Source organism: Camelus bactrianus, chromosome 14, assembly GCF_048773025.1.
Source record: "Camelus bactrianus isolate YW-2024 breed Bactrian camel chromosome 14, ASM4877302v1, whole genome shotgun sequence".
NCBI lineage: Eukaryota > Metazoa > Chordata > Mammalia > Artiodactyla > Camelidae > Camelus > Camelus bactrianus.
The window spans coordinates 58,378,522-58,403,828 of NC_133552.1; the positions used below are offsets into that span (position 1 = coordinate 58,378,522).

Sequence of the window (25,307 nt, forward strand, 5' to 3'; positions counted from 1 at the left end):
GGTTCTAAAAGCCTGTACTTTTAAAGCGAAAATACTACTCTTATGGTTCCACTATTAAAGATCATGATTCAGTGTTGTTACTATGGAATATGTGGGGATGGCGATTTCAAGCCATGTGTGCCAACACCTGATCACCTGGTAATCACACAGCAGTGAGGACAGTGTTCTTCCTTACAGAGAATCTTCCTCACCCCAGTGCACCAGGCACCTACAACCAAGGGAATCCAAGTAGCCCTAAAGCTATAAACTTAAAGCACAACACTGGGCAACAAGCTTAATGCGAAACTTGGTTCTCTGCTCCCAACTGCCGAACACTACCTGGAGTGTTCAGAGGGACAGCTTGCTACAGCTGTGTAGCCCTCAACCCACTCAAAGAAAGATAAAAGGATAAAAGCTCTCATCAAGAGCCAAATAACTCTTCTACGTGGGTCGCCCTATGGAAACACACGCTGAAAATGCTTTAATACAATTCATTAGAATGAAACAGTATATGACAGAGTTTAATAAGGATAAATGCAGCTATAAACTGTAATCCTGCAACTAATTCACATTTATACTTACTTTTTGCCAGGATCAGGGACCCAAAGGCAACGACGATGACAAAGAGGGCACAGATGGCATCCAGTCGCACAGCGAACCACCGGGACGTGGTCAAAAACAAGAACCAAGCCTCTGGATTTGTGACCCGAAATAAGCATAATGAATAAGGAGAAAAAAAAGTTAGATGCTTTGATTGAGGGAAGGCATTTTGCTCAGTTGAGCTGCAGGAGATTTTTTACACAAGGTAGGACAACAAAGTTACAAACCCAAGGAGCCTGAGGATTTCGGAAAGCTAGGTTATGACACAGAACACCACATGCTACACGAAGGAATCAGTCCGGGGGCCATGGGGGAAGCACGCATTGACAACTTCCACCCACAAAGGTCATAAAGAGAAATACGGTAACAAAGAAGAATGTGGGAAAATGGTCTCATCGGCGCATTTCTTGCAGAGCTGGTCCTCCACGTGAGAGTCATCCTCACACACAGTCGACTGTTTCGAGTGCTCACACAGCAGAGGGTGCAGTTAACACTCTGTCTCCAGCACCTTCTGCACCTCCTACAGGGCCCTGCCCAGTGCTTCTTCATAGGAGCCACCATCTGAATGACCATCAGCTAACAAGATCTGCATGTGGCTTTCAAAATGCCAATTTCATCTTCAAAATACAATAAAGACTGGAAAGGTGGACCAGAATTTTAAAGACTTATGGGAAATTCTAAATTTTCTACCTAGAGAAAAACTTCACTGTTACAAAGTGTACACATCAAGTGGGTGGCAAATCTGATAATCAGAAAATCCTCTTCCTCAATCACTTTTGTCAGTCACCCTGTAGGCTCTGAAAAGAGGATCAGCAAATAACAGCCTGTCGGGCAAGAACAGCACCACCTGCTTTTATAAATAAAGCTTTATTGGAACACAGCCACAGACACTGGCTGATGTATTATCTTTGCCTGCTTTGGTGCTACAACAGAAAAGTTCAGTAGTTACAACACAGACAGTATGGCACACAAAGCCTAAAATATTTAGTATCTGGCTCTTTGCAGTGGGGTGGAGGGGTTGGGGGAGTTTGCTGCTGACTTTTGCCCTAAAGGGACAGAAAGCCATGGGGCACTGTGATGGAAAGACAATGCAAGCCAGTCAGGGTAGAAAAAAGCAGGGGGTGTGACAGGGAAGTGGGGGGCACACAGGGGATGCTGGGAGGAAGGGGTGGGGAAGGAAGGGGTGCAGAGGTGGATGTGGGACAACGTAGAGAGAGGTGCAGGCCAGCAAGGCCACCTGAGAGGAAGGTCAAACCTCAGAAGGTGACACACCCCAACCTTTGAAATCATTTCCAGAAACTTACAGACCTGAATGCAAATCCTGGTGTGCGTCGAACAGTTCCTGAAACCTCTGTTCGGCTTTGTACGCGCGAATGGTCCAGAGTCCTTGGAGTGAAGACGACAAGTGGGAAAAGACCGGGCTCCGTGCTGGGGAAGCAGAGACAGACAAAGTCAGGGAAGCTGTATGCAAGGAAACCAACAGCCTCTGAGGTCGCAAGATACAACAAACAGCACAACAAGGTCTTCCTGGAGGGCTCCCTGGGGGAGGAATGATGCTGCTTGCCAACCTTCAAAATCCTGTTCTTAACGAACTTCACTTTACCGACCTGGTAAGTTTCTCTTTGAACCCAGCTTTGACCAAATTCAAGTCGGACATAGATTTAGATAATGAAATTCTTTTTTCTTTTATCTTGATTTTTACTGAAGTATAGTTAGTTTCAGGTGTACAGCAAAGCAAATCAATTGTATGTATAGATATATATTTTTTCCCAGATCCCTTTCCATTATAAGTTATTACAAGAAATTGAACATAGTTCCCTGTACTATAGTAGGTCCCTGTGGTTTATCTATTTTATATATGGTAATGTGTTCCTGTTAATCCCAAACCTAATTTATCCGTCCCCTTCTCAAGAGTTTATTTAAAAACAAAAACAAAACCACACACATATAAAAACGAAAACATGCAAAAGCCACAACAAAAAACTCCTTTATGTTCATGAATTAAGATTTTTTCCACTTAGTAGACATGGAGAACCATGGAACTCAATATGCATCTCTTCTTGGCTTGGCTTCAAGAAAGTTAGGTTGGTATTAATTTGCAGTAACTATCCATGCTGAAGGCTTCTGATACAACCACATTCCTTCTATACTGTTTGCCTATTGCCCTTGTAGCTTTTTAAAAAAATGAATAAGTAAATAACACTTCTACTTTCCTTATGATTTAATAACAATGGAATATGCGCATTAATAATGTAATAAGCTCTAAATTATTTTATCCTCTCAGATTACATGTAGACTAGAATGATTATTCATAAAGAATGTTCATTATTCTTAAACTAGGAAGTTGAATGGAGTAATAGATTAACAGGGTACTGAACAGACCCCTCCCCTCCCGTGTCCTCCAAAGGGGATTTTTTTTTTTTTTCAGCATCCATTTGTATGAACAGCCTTGGGGAGGAAGGACCACAAACAGTGCGGTATTATACCAAATAGAGGTGATGATAAAAAGCAAACTGAAAATAACAGAACTTATCTTTTCAAGACACTTAACAACTGCAACTTTTTCTCCATCTTTTGAGTATGTCAAACAATCTATTTTTCAAATGCATTACTTCTGACATATAAATACATTTCCTGAAATCTCCTTTTCTTTTCATACTCTTTTTCTTTCCTTGTCATTTCCAGTAACTTCAGGTGAAGAAAAATCCCCTTTTCCCTTCCACCTTAGTTCCAACGTGATGAAGTATTTTATTTTTTAGAAAAATGTTTACTGACTGGTTGTTCTGTTAGGAAGTATGTTACAAACAAGACAGAAACGGTCCCTGTCCTCATGGCGCTCCCATGTATCCTCCGTGTGCCAACAGACAAAGCTGCAGCTGACCCGCCACCGGCTCCATTTGCCTAAGGACCATACTGACTCACGGTGGCCATAATACCCACTGACCTAATGTTAACTTAGAAATTTGGAAGACAGAGTCTGCATAATTTCAGGGTCTGGTTAATTGCAGCGTAGATGGAAGCCAGCCTGAGAGCCTTGGTACTCACTTGTGGATTCCAGGCGTTTGACATCTCTTGATGTCGCTAAGAAATATCGCCGAAGAACAAAGAAAATGATGCCAAGGGGAACCAGGGGTATCGCAATCCAAGGAATCACCGCCACCGCCACACTCACCACACCAATCACTTGTAGAAATGTCTGGAATAGTGAAAACACATACAGAGGCCTCTTTACCCCATTCTTTTCAAAAATAAACTTTAATGGGTTGTTTTCTTAGGATTAAAGTTTTTTCCTCGAGAGACATGTGGGAATGGCACGGAATGCTTTTCTATCCAAAGAAATAACAAGATCATGGGTGGTCCTCATGATATTTATGGCAGGCTTAATATGTGCCAAATTCTATGATAAGAACTCTCTAGGTATTAGCTCTTTTGATATACTCTGTAGCCCTCTGAGGCAGGCATTACTATTTTTAACAGATGAGAAAATCTGAGACTCAGAGAGAGTGGGAGTTGAATCCCAAATTATCATGAGCCAGTAGGTCTTACTAGAGAGACGAGTGAGCTGGTATCACAGATGAGGTGTCCCGAAGCCTCAGCTATACAAGGCGGGATAGAGAAGTGGTTAATTAGAAATTCAGAGTCTGGAAAAGCAGGAAAAATTCAAATGCTGACCTTTGGGAGTGGGAATTCCTCTTTCCTGGTTTTCATCCATATTTAACATTTCCCAAGTGCTGACTGTGCACAGGGCTGCACGTTCAATACTTCACACGTATTAACTCCTTAGTAATACTGAGTAATAGTGTGATCTCATTTTACAGATGGAGACACTGAGGCATAGGGAGAGGAGAAGCAGCTTGATAGGGACTGCAGAGTGTAAGTCCCACAGCCGGAGAACCAAAGTCAGGAGATATTACCACAAGTTAAAGTTTGTCCCCAACATAGAGTCAACTTTCTACTATTATGCTAAGTCCTTAAAATGTCCATTTCAAACAGTTCTTGGATGGTCTTTAACTTGAGAGTACTTGGTGATTTTTCACAATTCAGAGTAATTCTTTAGTTAGCAGCGAATGACACCCCACACCTGAAGTGGCAATCCCATTAGCTGGGTATTGCGCTGAGACAGGGTTAAGGCTAACCTCCTGAACATTAACAGGAAGGGTGAGACTTTCTTCCACTACTAATCACAGCAAATACTGGGCTGAATCAGCAACGTAAATGGATGATGATGGGAAATAAATGAGATAATGTACATAGAGTGCTCACCCGTTCCTAACAAACAGAAACTCTAACTCCATTATTAACACCCTTGTGTGTGCCCTGTATACCTACCAGCGGCCAGGGGATGATGGATGGTGTATTAAAAGATTAACAGACACAAATAATCGTAAGATTCTCATGAAGTTGGACCCTGAGAGACAGCTCATTCCAACCAGTGGAACAGCCCAGTGCCGCCCAACGAGGTACCAGCGCAGCTGCTGTTTGTCCTACAGAGAATACTGTATCAGAAGGCTGGTTTTGTTTAAAGATGCATTTTTAAAATAATATGACCGATACACTTTACACCTGCCACAACTTTTGTCCTCTCTGTATTTTCTTCCCAGCTCCAGGACTTCCAAATTGATGACCTCAGGGATATGGAGGCAAGTCAACATTTTTTGAGATGTTTCTTATCACCCACCCGTTTTCTACTTCAAGCCTTGCTTCTTCTTAGTGAAGACTTACTGCTCTGAAACTGTTGAGTATTTCTGGGAGACTAAGGGAGAAAACTAGTGGACCTATGAACCGACAAAAACAAATTTGATCTTTCAACATATGCTAAAGAGAAGATCAACTTGGCATCTTCTATTTCATGCACCATGAACTGATGTATTGTTATCAATGGAAATACAAAACCAAGATTTTGTAAACAAATGAATCCCAGGACTTTCAATCGTATCCACTTCAGGTCGGCCTTCTTGGTGCAAGGAAGCAACCTGGTTTGGATGACTAAGGTAGAGGACCCTGTCACCATCACTTATGGAAGGGAAGCCTAATGAGTACCTCTCATCCTCAGAAAGGATGCTGTGGTCCTGTGAGCAGCTGTTTCTGACAAACCACATTGACATCTAAATGAACTGTTAATGAAATATATACATATAAAAGCAGGAAAGAAAAGGGGAAAAAATGCTTGTGAAAAATGTTAATGGCTTTGTTTAAAAACCTGCCCAATCAAAAAATTTTAAAACTAAGATACTATTTTATTGCTAGTGCCCATGGCAAATTTTCCCACAATGCTGAAGAAATCCCACTAGTCTCTAGATCTACTTGTCAACCAAAGAAGTGACAGTTACCCCAACTTCTCAAATACCAGTCCAATAACGGATGGCGTTTCAGGAGGCTTGCCATGTGTCCCAGACCTCACGTATTTTATGGGCATTATTTTATCTCATTTTCACATCAAATCTGAGAAAGGGAAATGAACTCCTCCATTTACAAAGCGGGAAAAGTGATCCTCAGAGAGGTTTAGACATTTGCCCAAAGTCACACGATTCAGTCATTATGGCCTCAAGCCTGATCTTTTCATTGCTCCCTGACAGAGAATCCCATAGTCAGACAAAATCATATTTTAAAGGTTAGCATCTAAATATACTCTCTTTTAATTATCTTTTCAATTTGTCTCCATTTTCTAGTTTTCCTGGGTTCCTTGGGGTTGTATATGGGCTCTCCCATGTGGGGACCAGTTGTAGATTCCAAGCTAATTAGAGAATAACAGCTACTCAGCTCACAGATCTGGCTGATCATTAAAAGGTCTTAAAAATGCTAGGAATATACGTCTGTATATATATGACTGACACATGTTGTACACCAGAAATTGACACAACATTGTTAACTGATTATAATTCAATAAAAAGGTAAAAAATTTTTTTAAAAAAGCTCACTAAAAGAACACACTAACACATTTTAAGAATTATTCTTTAAATAAGAAAAAAAATTTCATAAGAAAGATGAGGTCTGAGCCCAAAAAAGCAAAATGACCTGGGGTGGCGGGGGAGGAATTTAATTTTAATAAATACATAAACCCCAAGGAGACAAAATGAGTCTAAGGATTTTACATGTTCAATATGTACATTTGGATTAAGATTTCCCCAGGAAGTCTCTGCCTCTAGAATTAACACTGTATTCTAATATTGCAGGTTTTTTTTTTAAACATACTCCTTTCACAAGCTAAGTTTTAACTATGAGGGCCTAGTTGCCTGTTTGACATTTAACTTCTAAATTGCTTCCAGTCCTGTAGGAATTCCTAGGTATCTATCCACATCTTACTTTAAACTTAATTCCATGGGATTCTGTTCCTGCTAGTCTTTGTGAAGCCTGTGCCAAAGAACATGTTTTCTATAAACAGCAGTAAAAATTTATTCCTCTTATTTTATGCAAATAAATATGCCAGCCATACTTTTGGCTTACTCCATTTCTACTTCAACTCTCTCCTCGCTCTCATACATATATACTAGGCACAATGTGAAACACGTATTTAATCACAAAGCCGCTCAATCAGTAGACAGTGCTTTTATTATTTGTTTGCAGTTTTGAAAAATAAAGTCAAGATCATTAAGATTGCTAACACCTCAAAAGAATTTCAGAGCTTTTAATTCTACTATCTGTCAGACCCTTCAGAATTCCGTTCCAAGTTGTGGTAAGTACAAATCATCCAGATTGCCTTAAACTATTACTGATTTTGCGGAAGATATGACTTAACTGCAATAAACAAAACAAGATTCACTTCTTGGCAAGAACACATAGTAAGATTTTCTTCTGATTGAGAGAGGAAAAAAATGAAGCCTAGTTTTGATCAGGAAGCTGTTTACTAATGTGGGTATAGGGGAGAATTTCCTATTTATTCTGGAAACTTGAGATAAAAAAATAACTTTTAGATGAAATGGCTATCACAAAGATTGTGCTGATGGCTAATAGCAGATTCTTGTAGAGGAAGTAAAATCCTGAACAGGGTACACAAACTCTCTAAGTACTAAGAAATAAAATGTAATTCCTATCAAGCAATACTCATTACCCTTCAATTATAGGATAAAAAGAATAAAAGGGAAAAATAGGGAAGGCTCTTAAATGTAAGTTCCTAAAATTAATACCAACCTAGGATTAGTATTGAGTCTGGAGGTGTAAGCTGATAAGCTTGCAAGTCCTTGGAGTTCAGAGATCAACTCTGGTTCCCAGATCACTCCTATATTACCTCTGTTTATTGTGACCTCACCCACTCAGCTGACACAGCTAAGTGAACGTGGGTGTGTCTTATGTGTACGAGACACTCCACAAACTCTGTACAAACCCTAAGATTTTCTGAATGTGTTCTTTCCTTGGGATACACTAATTGTGCCTTTTGTGTTTCACTTGGCTGCTTCAGATTTTTTCACATCCACACCATCTCTGGGACCTATGTATCCTTCAGTTGTATCATCCAACTCCACTGAAGAGTGAATGGTGGGTTTGGTTTACAATTTATTAACCAAGCATTAGGGAAATGTAGTGCAGTACTTCCTTCCTTGGTGTTCCATGTTATCTCATTGTTTATTAGCTTCCTTTCTACCTTTTTTCAGTGTTCAAGCTCATTTTTAAATTCAAGACAGGGGTCCATCTGCTTGCTATGTTTAAATGACACACCTTAAAAATAACAGCACATAAAAGTCTAAATGAAATGCTGAAAATGGTACCCCAGTAAAACATTAACCAAAAGAAAGCAGGGATTATCTATCTACACAACTACAAACATGAAGTTAGGAAGGAGTCCTAGAACTAAAGGAAAATATTTTGTAAGAAAAAAGGGTCAATATATCTAGAAGACATTAAAGAAAATCTCAATTTCTATAAACCCAGTAGTATCACTCCAAAACATATACATAAAGCACAATCTGACAGAATTCAGTAGAAACAGGCAATGCCATTACTCATACTAGGAGATTTAAACCCATGTACCTCAATAACTGATAGGGCAGGCAGATAAAAAAATAGAGATATAAAAGATTTTAGAAGCACTGAGACACTTGGCCTAATTAAGAAATACACAATGCTGCAGTCAGTAATTAACGTAAGATGCCCTTTTCGACTGCATATATGCTATACTATAAAGCAAGTTATCAACAAACTTCAATCTGAAGAAATTATACAGAATGTGTTCTGACCTAAGCTGATTAAACAAGAAATCAACCACAAAAAGATAACTGGAATATCACTGTGATTGAATGTTTAATACGACACCTCAAAATATCTAATTCAAAATTATAATAAAATTAGAAAGTATTTTGACATAAAAGAAAATGAAAATTTACAAATACTAAAATTTGAGGGATGAAACTAAAGCTGTGCTTAGAGGTAAGTTTATAGCATTAAGAACTGTTTTTTAAGGCTACGGAGAATACATGGGAAATCTCTGTACCTTCCTCTTGATTTTTTAGTGGACTAAAAACTACTCTAACAACAACAACAACAACAACAACAACAACAACAACAACAACAACAACAACAACAACAACAACAAAAAGCCTTATTTTTAAAAAAGGCTAAGCGCCAAGGGTCTTAAAATCCATTTTAAAATAATTTTAAAAATATTACCAGTATATTAAACTAAACTATGGAGAAGAGTGAAAATTAAAAAGTAAACATTAATGAAATAGAAAACTAACATCCAAGGAGGAAAATGAACAAACCCAAAGCTTGGTTCTTTGAAAGTACCAATAAAGTGTTAAAAAAGAAAAAAAGAAAAAAAAAAAAAAAAAGAGGGAAAAATCACAATTGGGAATTAAATGAGGATAACACAAGAGATACCACAGGCATTAAAAAGAAGATAAACATTGTGCTGAAACATTTAAGAATTTTAATGCAAAGGACAAATTTCTTGAAAAAGAACATACAAAGATCTGACGTAATAAAAAAAATAGAAAATCTGAATAACTCCATAAATTTAAGAATTTGAATCCATAATTTTTATTTCCCAGAGAAAAGACTTCAAACCCAGAGGACTTCATAAGTAGATGGTACAAAAAAGTTTCACCAAATCCCTCCACAGAATTGAAGTCCAGCATTATTATGATATAAAAACAAGACAAAGACATTAAAAGAAAGAAAAACTACAAACTCTCTTAAGAACAATAAACATTATCAACAAACTAAATCTAAGAACATAGAAAGGATAATATTTTACTATCAAACTTGGTTAGGCAAGTCCAAAATCCATAGGGCTGGCTGTTACAAAGAAAAGGCTATAATTCTTGGGCAGGAGCTGATGCTGCTATCCACAGAAAGAATTTCTTTTTCTTCAGGGACATCTTAGCTCTTAAAGCCTTTCAACTGACTGAATCAGGCCCACCTGGACTATCTAGGATAATCTTCCTTATTTAAAGTCAACTGATTATGCACTGTAATCACATCTACAAAACACTTACACAGCAACACGCAGATTCAATAACTAGAGAATGCAGTCTGGCCAAATTGACATATAACCTGATCACCAGAATGAAACTAAAAATATTGCCATTTGCAGCATCATGGATGGATCTAGAGATTACCATATTTACAGTGAAGTAACTCAGAGAAAAACATCACTTACATGTGGAATCTAAAAAGAAATGCTACAAACCTTATTTTCAAACCAAAAATAGATTCACAGACATAGAAAACAAACTATGTTACCAAAGGGGAAAGAGAAGGGGAGGGATAAATCAGGAGTTGAAGATTAATAGATACACATTACCATATATATGATAGATAAGCAAAAAGTCCCTACTACAGAGCACTGGGAACCATATTCAATTTCCTATAACAACATATAATTAAAAAGAATCAGAAAACAATATATATAAATGTATGTATATTTAAAAACCGAATCTTTGTTTTTGTTGTACCCCTGAAACTAACACTGTAAATCAACTAAACTTTAATAAAAAACAAAATGTAAAAAACTGACCACCACAAAATGGAAACATTCCCGATGTCTTTTTATGAGCCCTGCATAACTCAGATACCAAGAAATATATCCACACATAAAATAGCACCTGCAAGATTTTCCTAAAACTGAAGCAAGTTTGCCAGCTCACACTTTGTTCTTAATCTTATCAAGAAAATTCATTGGGTAGATAAAATTGAACAAATGCAATAAAGAAGAGTTTATAGACACAATAAATGCCCTCAACGAAAGCAAATATTTGGCCATTTTCCTCTGCCTAGTAACAACTGTCCCTTTTATCATTCCTAAAGTGTACAAGACAGCAAGGAGACAAAGTACCCTGAATGGCCACTACTGTTTAGCAGTGGACATCATCCAAGAGTGCGATAACAAAGTTCTACGCGCTACACAACACTGCCAGGCTTAACAAAAATGAGATCCTAATTTTATTTTCTTTAGGTCTTAATTAACTTCATGTTAAACTATAAACATTATCATTGCAGCACACATGCTGGGACAGACAAATTGGAACACTGGTTGGCAGCCTGGGAAGGTCTCCGGTGATTAACTGTCACCAGGCTGATGTTGACTGTGCTGCTTCCTAAGTGTGCTAACTATCACGATGGAAAAAAACCGACCATCCCATCTTTCATTAAAAAAAGAAAGAAAAAGGTAAAAGGAGCCTATGAGGGGGCTTGTTTGACTCATATAACCCTGATCTCAAAGCCCCGAAGGTCAAGTGTTTGTAAATATTTCCAGTAACCCTTATCATCAATTCTCCTTTCTATTAACAAGAAAACCCTCTTTAACTTGGCAGTGTGTATGAATCTTGATCTCTGGGACTAGCATTTTCAAGGAATATTCCATCCTAGCAAATGCCCCGACTAAAACACTTTTGTTGATTTTAAAGGCGTGAAAACGCTGTGCTTCAGTTAAAATGGATGGGTTTACTTTTAAAGATTCTGTAAAACAGAGATCTTTCAAACCAGGGCAAGGCAGCCTGACTAACAATCTCTTTTGTCCACCAGGGATTCGAGGGCGGGGGTAGGGGAAGGGGTCAACACACCATAGAAATCTCAAAATGACAAAGTCATTGTTCAGTCAAAGAGGCTGGAATGCTTTCTACACACTTTCCCTGACATCTCTACACAATGAAATGCAAGGGTCAGTGGTACTGAGACAAGTAAAGGCAGTTCCACTCTTTTGCTTCTATGAAAGCAAGTGACCCAGCCTATTATGCCCCAGTCTCAGGCTTGCTTTGTTCTCAATATCCAGATGCAGCAGCTTTTTCTTTAGTGCTCCCCTCTCTAGAAAGAAATGACTGTGGACACCTCCTTCACATTTTCTTTTTCTTGGGCGTTCTCACTTCATAAAGCTGCAGTCGATGTGTTTTGTGTGTGGTGAGGAGGGAATGACACGTTCCATGGTGGTCCCCACCACTGTCAGCATTGGTGGCTCAAGTAGCCTTAGGATTAGCCCTTTGTGTCCATGAAAGGATGTGAAAAGTCAGTTATTTAAGCTCAGTCAAGCCGTTGATTTTTTTTTTTTTTTTTTTGGGTGGATCGGGGTGTGTGGGGAAGGAAAGGTTTTGCTCAGTCTTCTTCAATAAATTACAGCATTTTGCTGTGTGTAAGTCTGTATGCTCAGGGCAATCCCAATTTTTTTAAATTAATGAACCTAAATCTAAACTTCCACATCTTACCTTCATTTTCACTTGTTTTACTACTAGGAAGACTTCTGGGAAGCAGTGGTTATAATTGCAAGAATTCTGGGATAATTGAGACTCATTACTAAATGTTATCTGGGGCCTTGGCAAAATGTATGAACATTATATGAATGTGAAATATTTAGTGCTCAACGGTTTCTTTCGAAAACAACTGTTTTTTTTTTCCTGTTGAGTCTACGTGGGCAAGTGTCCGGTAAAATCTTCATGGATTACAAACCTAGAATCTCTGTGATACAGACTCATGTGGTAATGTTTATGAAAACTGTCTGTGACAATTACTTTAATGCAACACAATGCCATTATGAAACTCTTTCCTACTTAAAAATATATGCAGTACTTTAAAATTAACTCAAAACTATTTAGTGTTTAACATGCAGTTAGATTAGTTATGTAAAGAATCTCATTAAAATACGTTTGTCTTCCAACAAACCTTGTAAAGTTCTCTATTTTACTGATACAGATAGTGTGGCTTGGTGGGGCAGAGGCAGTAAGAGGGAGACGGAGGATTCAAACTTGGAAAGGGAGACGACAGGACTCCCCAATTCACCATTTAAATCTCTTACATCGTAAATAATCATTTACAGGAGCACACTCAACCTTAACTAAACATGAAGTTTTTCCTAGAGAACCAAGAACACTGAGAAAAACCATTTTCAAGACTCTATCATCTGTAGGTGGACTTACACTAAATAGACTACATAAATTCACTTTGTTATACCCTGCCTTCCTTCTTCTGTTTGAACGGCAAACAGCTCCAGTCTGGCCAGCAACTCTAATGTGGACCGGCAACATATCTCGTAGCTGTTAAGAGCCTGTGTCCATGATGGGGTAGAAACTCGTGAGTGCCCCTCTATTGGAATATGGGCTTATGAATGACATCACCTGGGGGGATGGACTGTCCTGCAGTGTGGATCATATTCAGAATCCAGGGTTTTCATCAGCAATACCTGGCATCATGACTTGACTGTCTCAAATAAAAACTTGGCTAAACCAGTGCCTCTTCCTGTCTTTTCTACATTGGCAAAACCCTGCGCTGGTAATATCTTCTTCCTCTCTGTAGACTTCTACCTGGCACTCTAAATACAAATTCCTGTGCTTGAGACATAAAACATGATGTGATCTACCCCTCAGCCCTCTCTGCAACCCTGTCTACCTTTATCTCACCTGATATTTGATCTCAAACTTCACACTCCAGCTAATCTACACTATGTCCTCCCTGCCAACAACGTACACTCTCCTGGACTTCCCATCATTTGTGCCCCCTCCATCCCTGCATGAGATTCAGGAATCACCAGGAAGCCATCACCAGTCTCCCCTGGCTGGGTTCTGGAAGATGCCCCCTTATGACTGCTACAATCTGAAGTGGTTGACCAGCTCTAAAATAAATAAGTTTTGGTTTCAGGGAGGAATGTACAGCTCAGTGGTAGAATGCATGCCTAGCATGCATGAGGTCCTGGGTTCAATCCCCAGTACCTTCATTAATTAATTAATTAGTAGTAAAGTAATTCAGTACATAGATAAACCTAACCCACACCCTTCACCACCCAAAAAAGTTTTGGTTTAATTTTAAAGCAGATACAAGTGTCAGAATTTTTCTTGTATAAATCACACCCATGATACATCATCTACAACCTCTAAGACTTGTGAAGCTCTCTGCACAGGACCCTCTATATTTTTCCAATTCATCCCTCACCCCTATACATATGTTGTCTCATCAATACCTAATTAGTTTTTTTAAGTGAAGTTTTTTTCTTTTTTTAAAGTCTTTCCAGAGCATTCAGCTTGCCAAACAACTCTTCTACCTGGCATTCCTAGTTTATCAGTTCAGATGATAAGATTCAAGGACAAGTTTCCAGTTAATGCCTCAATGTTCAGCTTCACTCAAATGAGACCCAGCTATGATATTAGCAATGCCATTAGTATCACTGGCTTCACCAATAAATCTCCTGAAAATGGAAAGCTTCAGGGAATGATTCAGGGTCATGAAACACAATCAGGTTTCCAGTAAACCTGGGGCCCTGGCACTGCTGTCCAAGGAAGTAAAATGGGGGAAGCAGAGTCAAAAACCCCAGTGATACTCAGCGAAGCCCATCTCAGAACGAGGTGGCCTGTTGTCCCATCCTGAGATGCCACAGCAGATGCCGGCTGGACCAGCAAGCAGGGAAGAGGAAGTCTTGCCACAAAGACTTGTTTAGGTGACCACAAAGAGGAGACAGAAATCTGAAAACAATTTGGGGGCAAGTCCCACGTGTGTACAACACACACCAGATTAGGGGCCTTACTGATTTTCAGGGAAATTCACAAACGAGGAAAGATAACATATTTAAAGAGAAACACCACACAGGTGATTGGTTTCCTGCTCAAAGGCCCTGGATGGGGCAAACTCTCTAAATGTTCAAATACAAATTCCTAGGCAAGTCCTCAAGGCTGTCTAAAATATAGACCTTGATTCACGTAGAGCCTTGCACAAACCATATGCACCAGCCACAAACATTATTTTCTTTGCTTTACAGTTTAAAGTAAGATGTGCATCAAGCTACTTGCTTTGAAAGGGTTACATATCAACAAAGCGCTTGCTCCTTGAGGGTGTGTGTGTGTATATTTGTGTCTACACATGTGCACATTAATACACACACACTAATGATAAAGCACTGAGCTCTGCTGTCTGAAATCAAATATATCTGAATTCCTAACTTCAGTGAAAAGAACGTTATTGTCCACAGTACAAAGTCATGGAGTTGGGTGTTCAGATCCCTAACAACAGATTGTTCAGATCCTTTGTTGATAGTTTATCAGAGAAGTCAAAATTTCAACTGCTACTTGGGTATTCAGTTCAATTAAGCCACAAAGGTTTTTTTTCCCCCATAGGATGATAGATTACATGCAGTTTATATATTTTTAACAATAATATTTAATAATTTAACTTGTTAAAAGTATAAACATGCCATTTTCTCTATAAAGGGGACATTTACAATTACTAGTATTAGTTGAATGTTGAATCACTTGTTCATAAAGTTTTAGTGTAAAGTTTCTAGTTTTAAACAAAACCCAAGTATTTGCGAATTTGCTCTCGACACAGCTAATTCTTCCTTGTTTACATAGTATTACCACAGAGCCACTTACGCCACAGTCCAAACAAATGTGCGTGAAAATTTGTGTAAACAGAGTGCCCTCTACTTCCTGACCTTTCTGATACTCACGCCTCAAAAACAATCACAACTTCTCTGATACTCAAGTTGAAGACCAGGCTTATCACAAAGTCAAGGAAGGTTCTTGAAAATAGTAGTTCCCAAACTATGGGATTTTACAAATCAGCAAAAATTTCTAACAGAATTTTTGGAGAAGGTAAGTAAGGAGGTTTGTCTATCTTTAATTCAAAAGACAAAATAAAATAAATAAAAGTCCAGGACCACAATTTCAAAAAGGTTTAGATCACAAATACCATGGGATCATATTTATGAACACTTCTATGACTTGGGGACGAGGTACAGGCACCTGATGACAAATAATTTAAATATAAATATTACTAGAGACTCCACTTGGGGCTACCCTCATTAAGAATCCTCCAATCAAAACACGGGCAATCTTCATCTCCCTCAAGGGCATAAAGAATACAACTCAGAAATGTAACATAAATATCTCCAACTAATCACTCACTAGCTGTGTGACCCCGGACAAATGACATAACTTCTCTGGGCCTCGTTTCCCTCATCTCTGAAACCAGCACAACAACTGTATGTACCTCATGGGGTTGCCAGGGAAGATGAAATGAGAGATTATAAAAATTTAAAACGAGGCTTGGCACCCAAGAAGCAGTCACTATACGTTAGCTAGGATGTTAGCTAGGTAACCTGGACTACAAAGACGTTCACCTTATGTGCTGACTTTAAAATACCTGGGTAAGAGCCTCTTGAGTGTATTTACAAAATTAAGAAACAAAAAGACTGAGTAAATTCAGCCTCGCAAAAAAAAAAAAAAAAAAAAAAAAAATCCTACATCATCCTTATTTCTTCACTTTAACTCAGCTAGATGCCAACTGGTGTCTGGAAGCCACTGCCCTAACATGTGGGAGGGGAAGGAGAAGACTGCAGAGAACCACTTCTGTCCGCGGACTAAGTACAGTTTCCAGGAGATCAATGATAGAAGACCTAAGTACTGATCTGCCTCAGTTTATGAAGCTGTGCTATGGGTGAGTGGATAACACAGAATTCAGCCCTGAGCCTTCCCTTTAACGGACTACGCAAATACTGGTGATTCAAAACAATTTTTTAATAACCCTATCAAAAGTGTCAAACACACTTTTTTTTTTTCAGCATTATGTCCCTCCTGTGCTTAAAATGCTGTGGTGGTCTCCCATTTCATCCAGAATAGAACTCACCACCTGGCCAGCAAATTGGCTGACACTTCAAGCAGAATTTTCTTATCTCAGTCAATTTGTTACTGGAGTAATACAGTCTGCCCCTGACTTCAGCCTGGCTTCCTCCAAGTGCCCCTGCTCTAGCCTGTGACACAGAAAGAGGGCCCTGTCCTCAGCTCCCTTTCCTCCATTCCTCAGCATCAGACTTAATTGGTAACAAAAGTAAGTTCTAACCCAATGGTCCATGATTCTGAACTCTTACAAAACCAACAAAACTATCATTGTCTCACAGAAAAAGTAATCAAACATGGAGGCTCCGGATTGAAAAGTTTACATGGATAAATATAATTATACTTTTTCTCTATCTATTTGACTTTAATTCTCCTGAAAAGTATGATCATATGCTTATCTTCAGTAAGAAAAAAATTTTTAATGTCAATGTTAGTTTGAACATTGTTAAGTGGAAATCTTAACTCCCTATTCATAAACATTCCTAAGCTTTGAATTTTGATGTGCATTCTTTTTGTTACTATAAATTCTGCCAAGATTTGTGGATCAGGATGGACCACAATCTCCAGCAAGGGAAACTTCTTGACAGGGAAATTCCCAAACCTTCCTAAACTCAAGTGTTAGATTTAGAAGGACCCAAGTTCCATCAACTTCCTTGAGTACAGCTGGTCATTAGATGCTTATCCGAAGAATCAGATGAGAGATATTAAAACCGATGTCAGCAGCAGGTTTTACTAAGAACACCAAATACAAAGGCAGACAGGAAACCTCAACCTCAACTCTGAAAGGGGCTAACAAAACTCTTTAGACAGTTGATGGGCGATACAAGAGACCGGAACATCACTTCCATTTCAGATTCCCATGCACTTGAGATGGTGCTATTGTTTGCAAAGATAATATTCAGGATACCTGTATGCTCTGACCCGACTTTTTAAATTAGAGGATTAAGTCAAAGTGGATAAAATTTCCTACAAAGGACTAAACCACCTCATCAATCAATCGATCGATCGATCGATCCATGTCTTAAACGAAACCATAAGGTGAGCCAAGCTAAGTGTCATTTTGACCTTGCTGCGCTTTAATTCAGGAGCCTATTTAGAAATGTAACAAGCAAACTACTTCATTCGGCTCAGCTAGCAGAGCTAATAGGCTTCTAATTAATTTCCAGAAGATTGCTGTTATAACTAACAGGTTTTAAACATTTGGTTGATTGGGGAAAATGAATTGAATATAATGTATTTGATTTGGAAAATTAGTTTTCATTCTATGTGCTTACCATAAGAGTGTTTATTTTAAGTTTACATGATTCCATTAAGAGTCCCAGATCACCACCAGGTTGTTTTCATCGTTACAGAATCCCATCCAACTTAAAAAAAAAAAAATCAATTTACATTTGGGTTTTTGTTGGCTTTTGAGGACAGGTTAAAATCATTTCTGCGGCTTTAATAAAAATCTTCACTGGCTAATACAGCAACAGACCCCAACACTTCAAAATGGTCCCAGCGATACCTCTGCAAAAGCCCACTCATCGAATGCAAATCCTCTGAAGAAAGGCCTCCGCGCACAAAGTAAGATGAACCAGTCACTGTATTGTTTATGAAGTTTCACTTGATTCCTCCTGACAACCATTTAAAAAATGAATGTCGGGAAATGTCCCTCAAAGAATGAACAACAATGGCAGGGATCAGAGCCTTTATATTCAGCTAATACTATCTTTAAAAGGAGAAAATATTTCTTCCTGAAGGGATTAGGGAAGCTTTATTAAAGACACCTGCAAACAAAACAAGTGACAATAGATCTTTATCATAATTGATAACTGAGTCATCCTTTATACAAAAACTCCTTTCTTGAAGACAATAACACTGAGATTTACGAACGCTATTAGATTGGGGGTGGGGGGAATCAGCTAATTGGGACTACTCATATTCAACAATGAAAAGTCTCATCAAGATTAAGTTAGCCCCTTGTCTCTGAGGACAAAGAGAAAAACAGCGAGACCAGAGTTCTCTTCTCACGGTACTGACAATGTTTTACACCAGAATCAGGTAGCATCTATCCCTGTCCTACTGTGCATCATGCAAAAATCTGTGACAGGTTCGGATTATGAGGACTAAACTAACCATGTGCGAAGCACACAGCTGGCCAGCCAGCTTTGGAAAAGCCGAACGTTGGCCGAGCTTGCAGGAGCAAAGAAACAGAACCACTCACAAAACCTCAAAGAAATCAACAGTCACTGTCAAAACATGACACTGCTTTATTGAAAGATTGCTTCTGGGGATAAATTACGTAGCTACGCCCAGGAGGACACATTTATAAAATAAGTCTGTAGAAGTGAAGGGAAAAAAAACAATCAGACATCTTAGTAGTAAGATAGTAAGAGTCCTTTTCCTCTGAGACTCCGCTTACTGCACATCGGTAAACAGAGATGCCTTTGCCCATTAGCTATGCTGTTTGCAGTCAGATAGTCATTGGGACATTTGTGTGTGACTGACAGGAATGCCTAGAATCATTTCAGGCTTACTACTGATTTTTCTCACATAGCTAAGGTTCCAAAATATATGTTTTTGGCTCCTTTTATAACAATGGCTTCATAAGTGACCCTAAGTCTTGACTTAAAGATCATTTGAGCACTAAAACAAAAAACTGGGGGCAGGTAGCTACAGGATGTAACCGAAAGTGGACACTCCAACTCCAGCCTTTCCTTTTCCTGGCCTTCGAACGAGTTCATGATTAGACTGCTATAAACTGGCACCTATGGAAGGTGACAAAGGTTCAAACTCATGAAGCTTTAGCAACAGCAACTGGGACTTGAGAATATGTGCAGCTTTTCACAAATGCATTTCATTTCCAAAATAAACGCTTGGAAATGAAGAAGAAAGTCCCCGCAGCCTAAATCACTGAAAAGTAGAATTCAACAAGGGAAAAAACATCCCACGTGAGCAAGGATCCTTCAAGAGGAGCTGAGAGACGGGGCACTCACATTTTTCAGAACCTCAAGTTCACAGAGAAAACAAAGGCTGGATAGAAGGTATTACTGTGGGGTTGTTGGTTTTCTTAAAAGACACCTTAAGACTTGGAGCATCAACGTGTGAAAAGAAAAGCTGCCTACAAAAACAAAACATTTTCTGAGATGACTTTGATCCCAAACTCAAATTATTGGCTTAAACGAACTTGCCTTTAAAGGCTTTTTATCCTCAATAACTGCTCTCTATTGTCCTTGTTCAAGTATTATTTTCACCTTATTATTACTAATCTTTTCTTTGTAAGTAACCACACCTGGCTTTATCCAAAAAAAAAAAAAAAAAAAAAAGGTGCAGTAAATATTTGTCCTTTGTGGTAATACAATGCATAATTTAGTTAATCTCGGCTATCTTTCCGTGAGAGGTGATTGTTTCTACAGTATGAAATGTGCTCACAGTGAAGGGAATCCAGGCCAGATACCTGGAAGGCAGAGGGAGAACCACTTACCAAGCATGTCCCTGCTTCGAACCAACCTTGACATGACTGTGTAGCCACGCCTCCACCAGGCATTACTCACGGGAACTCAGCCTCCCAACCACAACCGCACCTTTCTTTTACAAACACGGCCTTTTGCTTAAGATAACATGACACAGCGCCAAGCTGCAAGGCCCACCCTCAACCCCCGTGAAAAGGCCTTGAAAAATAGGCACTTTGCTTTTCCCTGTGAGAACCCTGACACGATGGTTACGTTACCTGGATGAAGTCTAGAAACGTCAGGGGCAGCAAGTCATCCATGTGCCCAATGTCTTTGGAGAAACGATTTAAAATTCTTCCTGCAACAACAGGATATGAGAAATTACTAACTTCCCCAGGTAGTCCCTTTAAGAGAAACAATTCATGAACAAATTAAAACAATATTTTACAGGCATATATATTTAATATATTACGATTCATATGAAATAAAACGGTATCAGTGGTAAAGGAAGAGAAAATAGGATGATACTTAAAAAGAAACAAAAACACCACCAAACGGCAGTGGTAGGGGAGCTGAAACGTGGTACTGATCTTTAAATTTAAAAAAAAGGGGGGGTGTGTGGAATATTTTGTGGCAGTATCCAGGAGAATTGATGAATTTTAGAATATTTCCTCCTTTCAGATCCATCCGACCTAAGACTTCAAAGTGCTAAACTGGTATATAAACTGCAAAATACATAAATACATCCTAACTGTACCCCCAATTTTGCATTTTTTATCTTGATAAATGATACTTTTAAAATAAATGTAATTATAACGTCTGGGCAATTTTTTAACCACAAGGATGGTGCACAGCACCTCACATTTCAGGAAACTTTGGATTCCTTCAATTTCCAAGTCGTGTGTTTACTACCAGTCATTAAGTTGTTACCACCAGAGGTGCACCGGGCGTGAACAACTCACGACTCATGCGTAAGCATCCAAGGCCAGAGGGATGTAGGCAGGAAAACAGAATTACAACTTAGTATCATTTATCATCACTGATTTTATTTCCCTTCTCAGAATCCATGAAGACAGTGTATCCTAAAGGGTGCTGAACTGGAACATGAGGACTAATAGAAATTAAATCTCTTGAGTTCTATTATTTTTAAGTTCTATTAAGAATGTAGTCTTTTTAATGATTTAAGTCAAAGAAAGTATATGTACACAAACACCCACATACACACTCGTGAGAATGTGTTAGGGACCCTGAACTTCTTTTGTAACTGAGGCTTCAGGAAGGCGGCCTGCAGGTGAGATGGGGGACCTCTGCCTACGCTTCCTGACTCTGTCTCAGGTGACTTCCTCCCCAGGCCCTTCACATTCGTCTACAACCAGACCCTGAGCGACCAGAGGCTGGGGCTGAGTTTGCACTGCCCGGAGGTGCTGGCTCTGAGGTCGTCCACAGGGCGCCTGGCTGGCCGGAAGCACAGGGTGTGTCCCAGCCAGGAGCTGGAGAGACTGAGGGCTTCCGCTCTCGGCCACGCCAGACCAGGCCATTACAGGCTGGGCCTCACTTCTCCCGGCCCAGGCTTAGGAAGTACAGACTCCAGAAACTGAGTTCTAGTGATGCCTTTGGAAGGCCCAGTGACAATTTTCATGAGCCTCTAAGCATGCCTGCTTTAGAGGGTGATTCTCAGGATTAAATGGGCTCACGCATGTGAAAGAACCCAGTCACAACCCAGGTGAGTTAACAGGTGCTCAAAGCACCAAGGTGAGAGGTAATGCAGCAGATCACCTGGGAGAGTCGGCCAGGCCCTGCAGGACGGGCAATGTTAAAATTCAGATTCTGATTCAGTAAAGTTACAGGGGAGCTAGAGATTCTGCATTTCTTCCAAATTCCCAGGTCATGCCTTTTCTGTTATCTTCCAGACCGAGATGTGAAAGGCAAGAGGCTGGGTTTTACTTAACCAGCTGTGCATTGAGAACATTAAAATCAGTTGGGTGACTTTTTACACATTCTTGTGGATTCTGTGGCCCACCTTGTCATATCATAACTCCTCAAAAGTAGCAATGGCAAAATAAGGAAAATAATGGTGGGTTTGCAGAATGTTGCATCTAGCTTTTGGATTGACTATGCTGCAATCAGAGCTGTGATTTCAAGTTCACAGCCTTGAAGTCTGAAAGTTTCCTCAAAGGTCTCCAGATGAACGCCGTATGAACAATTCCCTTCACACATGGCATGTCTCTTCATCCAAATAACACATGGCCCCTGCTGTGATATCTCCAGGGACACAGAGGGAAGGGGGTTCATGGCGAACAGGGGGAACCCAATCCATTTTCAGACTGTTAGACAAGGCATTCTTACTTTAAACTGAATGGAACATCCAACTTCTGCTGTTTATTCTGCCCTTATAACCACACAAAGTATAACTAATTTCTCTTGATATGACAGGCTTCCAAATACTTGAAGAAAGTGAATCATATCCTTTCCAGCGACTACTCCTTGGTGCCTCAATGATCCCTCATAAGACACGGTGTCCTATCTTGGCCACTATCTCTTGCCCAGACTTAGATGGCCAGTCTTAGTTAATGCCTGGTGCCCAGGATTAATATTAATGCCCCAGGTAATGCTTGATTTCCTTGGGGCAAAGAGGTATCACCACCTACCCATCCTGCATAGCCAATCACAAAGCATAGCCAATCAAGGAATATTCTGTTGCCCAGATCACACTTTGGACATGGTTACAATGAAAATCGACGTCGCTCCCATCTGTACTGCTTATGTAAACAACTCTAAGAGTGCAACTCTTCTGACCCAGAAATTCCATTTCTAGGAATGTATCCCCAGGAGTTAATGAGCACATCAAAGATGTTCAGTGTGGCGTATCTGTCAAGTCACAAGTAGAAAATAACCTGAACAAGCATGAATCAAGTCTGTAATGTATTATGTAGAGCCTACAGTTTTTGAGGTTTACTCGTGTTGCAGCGTGTCTCTTTGAGCCCCATCCTTTATCCCAGAAATGGTCTTTGGCACCAGCGGGGGAGGAAAAAAACAAATCCCTGGATCAGGCCACACAACAAGTGACCATGACGGTAACAGCAGAGCAGATGTGTTTTGTAGGTGATCTGATCTTCTGAATTTCTTTATATGTATCTAAGGTGGTTCTAGAAATTAATCCTTTTGTTAAGAATTGGCTATTGGTTTGACAGCCCTGCAGAGAATCAGAAGCCACTCTGCAGAGTGCAGGGCCCAGGCCAGGCTCTGAATCCAGTGGAGTGTGGAGGGGTGGGGAGGACTGTCCTGATGAGAAGTGGGATTTATGTCCCAGCAGCTTATTTAAAAAACAAAATAAAATAAAATAAAAAGAGCCTCCACTGATCCGCAAATCCCTTATCTGTGAAAGGAAGATGATCATGAGGATAAAAGAGATCACGCTCATACAGGCAGTTTCTAAATTGTAAAGGAGGACAAGTGTGCAAGGTGTCAGTCACATGATCCTGGGATTTTAGAGCTTTAAGGGGCATGAAGGGTCACCAGGGCCAGTAGCTTCCAAACTTCGTCCTGTGAACCATCTGACATTCAAAAGAAGTGCCTTGGAGAATGAGGCAGAAGAGAAGTGGAGGACCAGACACTCCATCTGTCTCCCTTACACCCAACCCTCCCAAACAGAGCCCCTTACATGCATCTGGCTGTTCACAGAGACAGCATTTCAAGAAAGGGTTTGGCAGCTAACAGAAATGTTCAAATCCCTTTGCAGACCAAGTTCCCATGACAAAGGAGACAAGGTCGAACCTTGCTCAGGGTGATGTAATAGTATTTCATACTGGGGTGGGTGCTACTGCCAAGCCATCGTGGGATGTCCACACAGCAGAGAGTGAAGGCACGGAAACCTCACTTGTCAGGGCAGCTTCCTGCAATAAATATCTGTTGTGCCACTTAAGTTTTTTTTTCCTAAGGATAGTGCCATTGACCATTTTTTCTTCTTCTGGTTCTCTTTCTAAACTCTGCTCACTGTTCATTACAAAGATTTCGTATTTGCTTATGCATCCCAAATCTCCTCTCTCTTCTATGCATGCACCAAAAAAGTCCCTCAATCCTTGCCCCATGTATCCAAATCTCTGCCTTAGCCCTTTTACCTCCTTGAGACTCTTGCTGATAAATGTAGCTCCAGGAATCTGGCATGCACTTGAACTTCCTTATCTTTATTGGACACACTTGGAATAACAGTGCTGCCCTCTCAGGAATCGTCTATAGCCCTGGCCGCAGCTAAGTGACCACAAGTTCCCAGGGGGAGCTAACCCACTGATTCTCCATCAAGCTATTCAATTTCCCTTCTTAAGAACATCGAGGCCACAAGAGAAGAAGGGAAGTGGAGCAGACCCACCTCACCCAGCAGAGATGAGAGGCCAAGAGCCCTGGGGCAATGGCCCTGGGTACCACAAGGACCCAGTTCCCAGCAAAGTTAGCACTGCTCCAGCTCCACACGATGCCCACTTCCTTCCGATCCAGCCCTCCTCATCTGAACTGTTAACACGGATTCTAACTAACTAGATTCTGCCCCTAGCAACCCAACAATCACAAGAGACTTGTTTACTAAAACTAGTTGGGAAGTGGTAGAACTTGTAACAAAAAACTAACCATTTTCGAATACTATTCAGCCATAAAAAACGACAACCTAACGCCATTTGCAGCAACGTGGATGTCCCTGGAGAATGTCATCCTAAGTGAAGTAAGCCAGAAAGAGAAAGAAAAATACCATACGAGATTGCTCATATGTGGAATCAAAAAAAAGAAAAAAAGAACATAAATATAAAACAGCAACAGACTCATAGACATAGAATACAAACTTGTGGTTGCTAAGGGGGAGGTGGGTGGGAAGGGACAGACTGGGAGTTCAAAATTTGTAGATACTGGCAGGCATATGCAGAGTAGATAAACAAGATTATACTGTACAGCACAGGGAAATATACACAAGATCTTGTGGTAGCTCACAGTGAAAAAAGTGACAATGAATATACGTATGTTCATGTATAACTGAAAAACTGTGCTCTACACTGGAATTTAACACAACATTGTAAAATGACTATAACTCAATAAAAGAATGTTAAATTAAAAAAAAACTAACCATTTTCAAGAGGACTACATATTTTCTTGATGACCTATATAACTAATATTTAGAGTGTCACTGGTTGTTTTAAACTAATAGTTTACACGCCCAGAGCCTGCCTCCAACCTCCATCCTCATTTTAGTGCTGAGGACTAAGGAGATCCGGCAAACAAGCAGGGT

The 25,307-nt window shown here is 39.8% G+C and overlaps 1 protein-coding gene across 4 annotated transcripts in view; it reads right to left on the reverse strand.

Moving 5' to 3' along the window:
* ABCC4 (ATP binding cassette subfamily C member 4 (PEL blood group)) overlaps nt 1–25,307 on the reverse strand; it is a 190,080-nt gene that overhangs the window by 40,121 nt on the left and 124,652 nt on the right. For all 4 annotated transcript variants that reach the window (XM_010959689.3, XM_045520173.2, XM_074378420.1 and 1 more), the window contains 4 exons: nt 20,317–20,396; nt 3,625–3,775; nt 1,888–2,007; nt 562–672 (listed from right to left, as the gene is read on the reverse strand). In XM_010959689.3, coding sequence (XP_010957991.1) covers nt 562–672; nt 1,888–2,007; nt 3,625–3,775; nt 20,317–20,396 — 462 coding nt within the window. The remainder of the gene's footprint in view (nt 1–561; nt 673–1,887; nt 2,008–3,624; nt 3,776–20,316; nt 20,397–25,307) is intronic.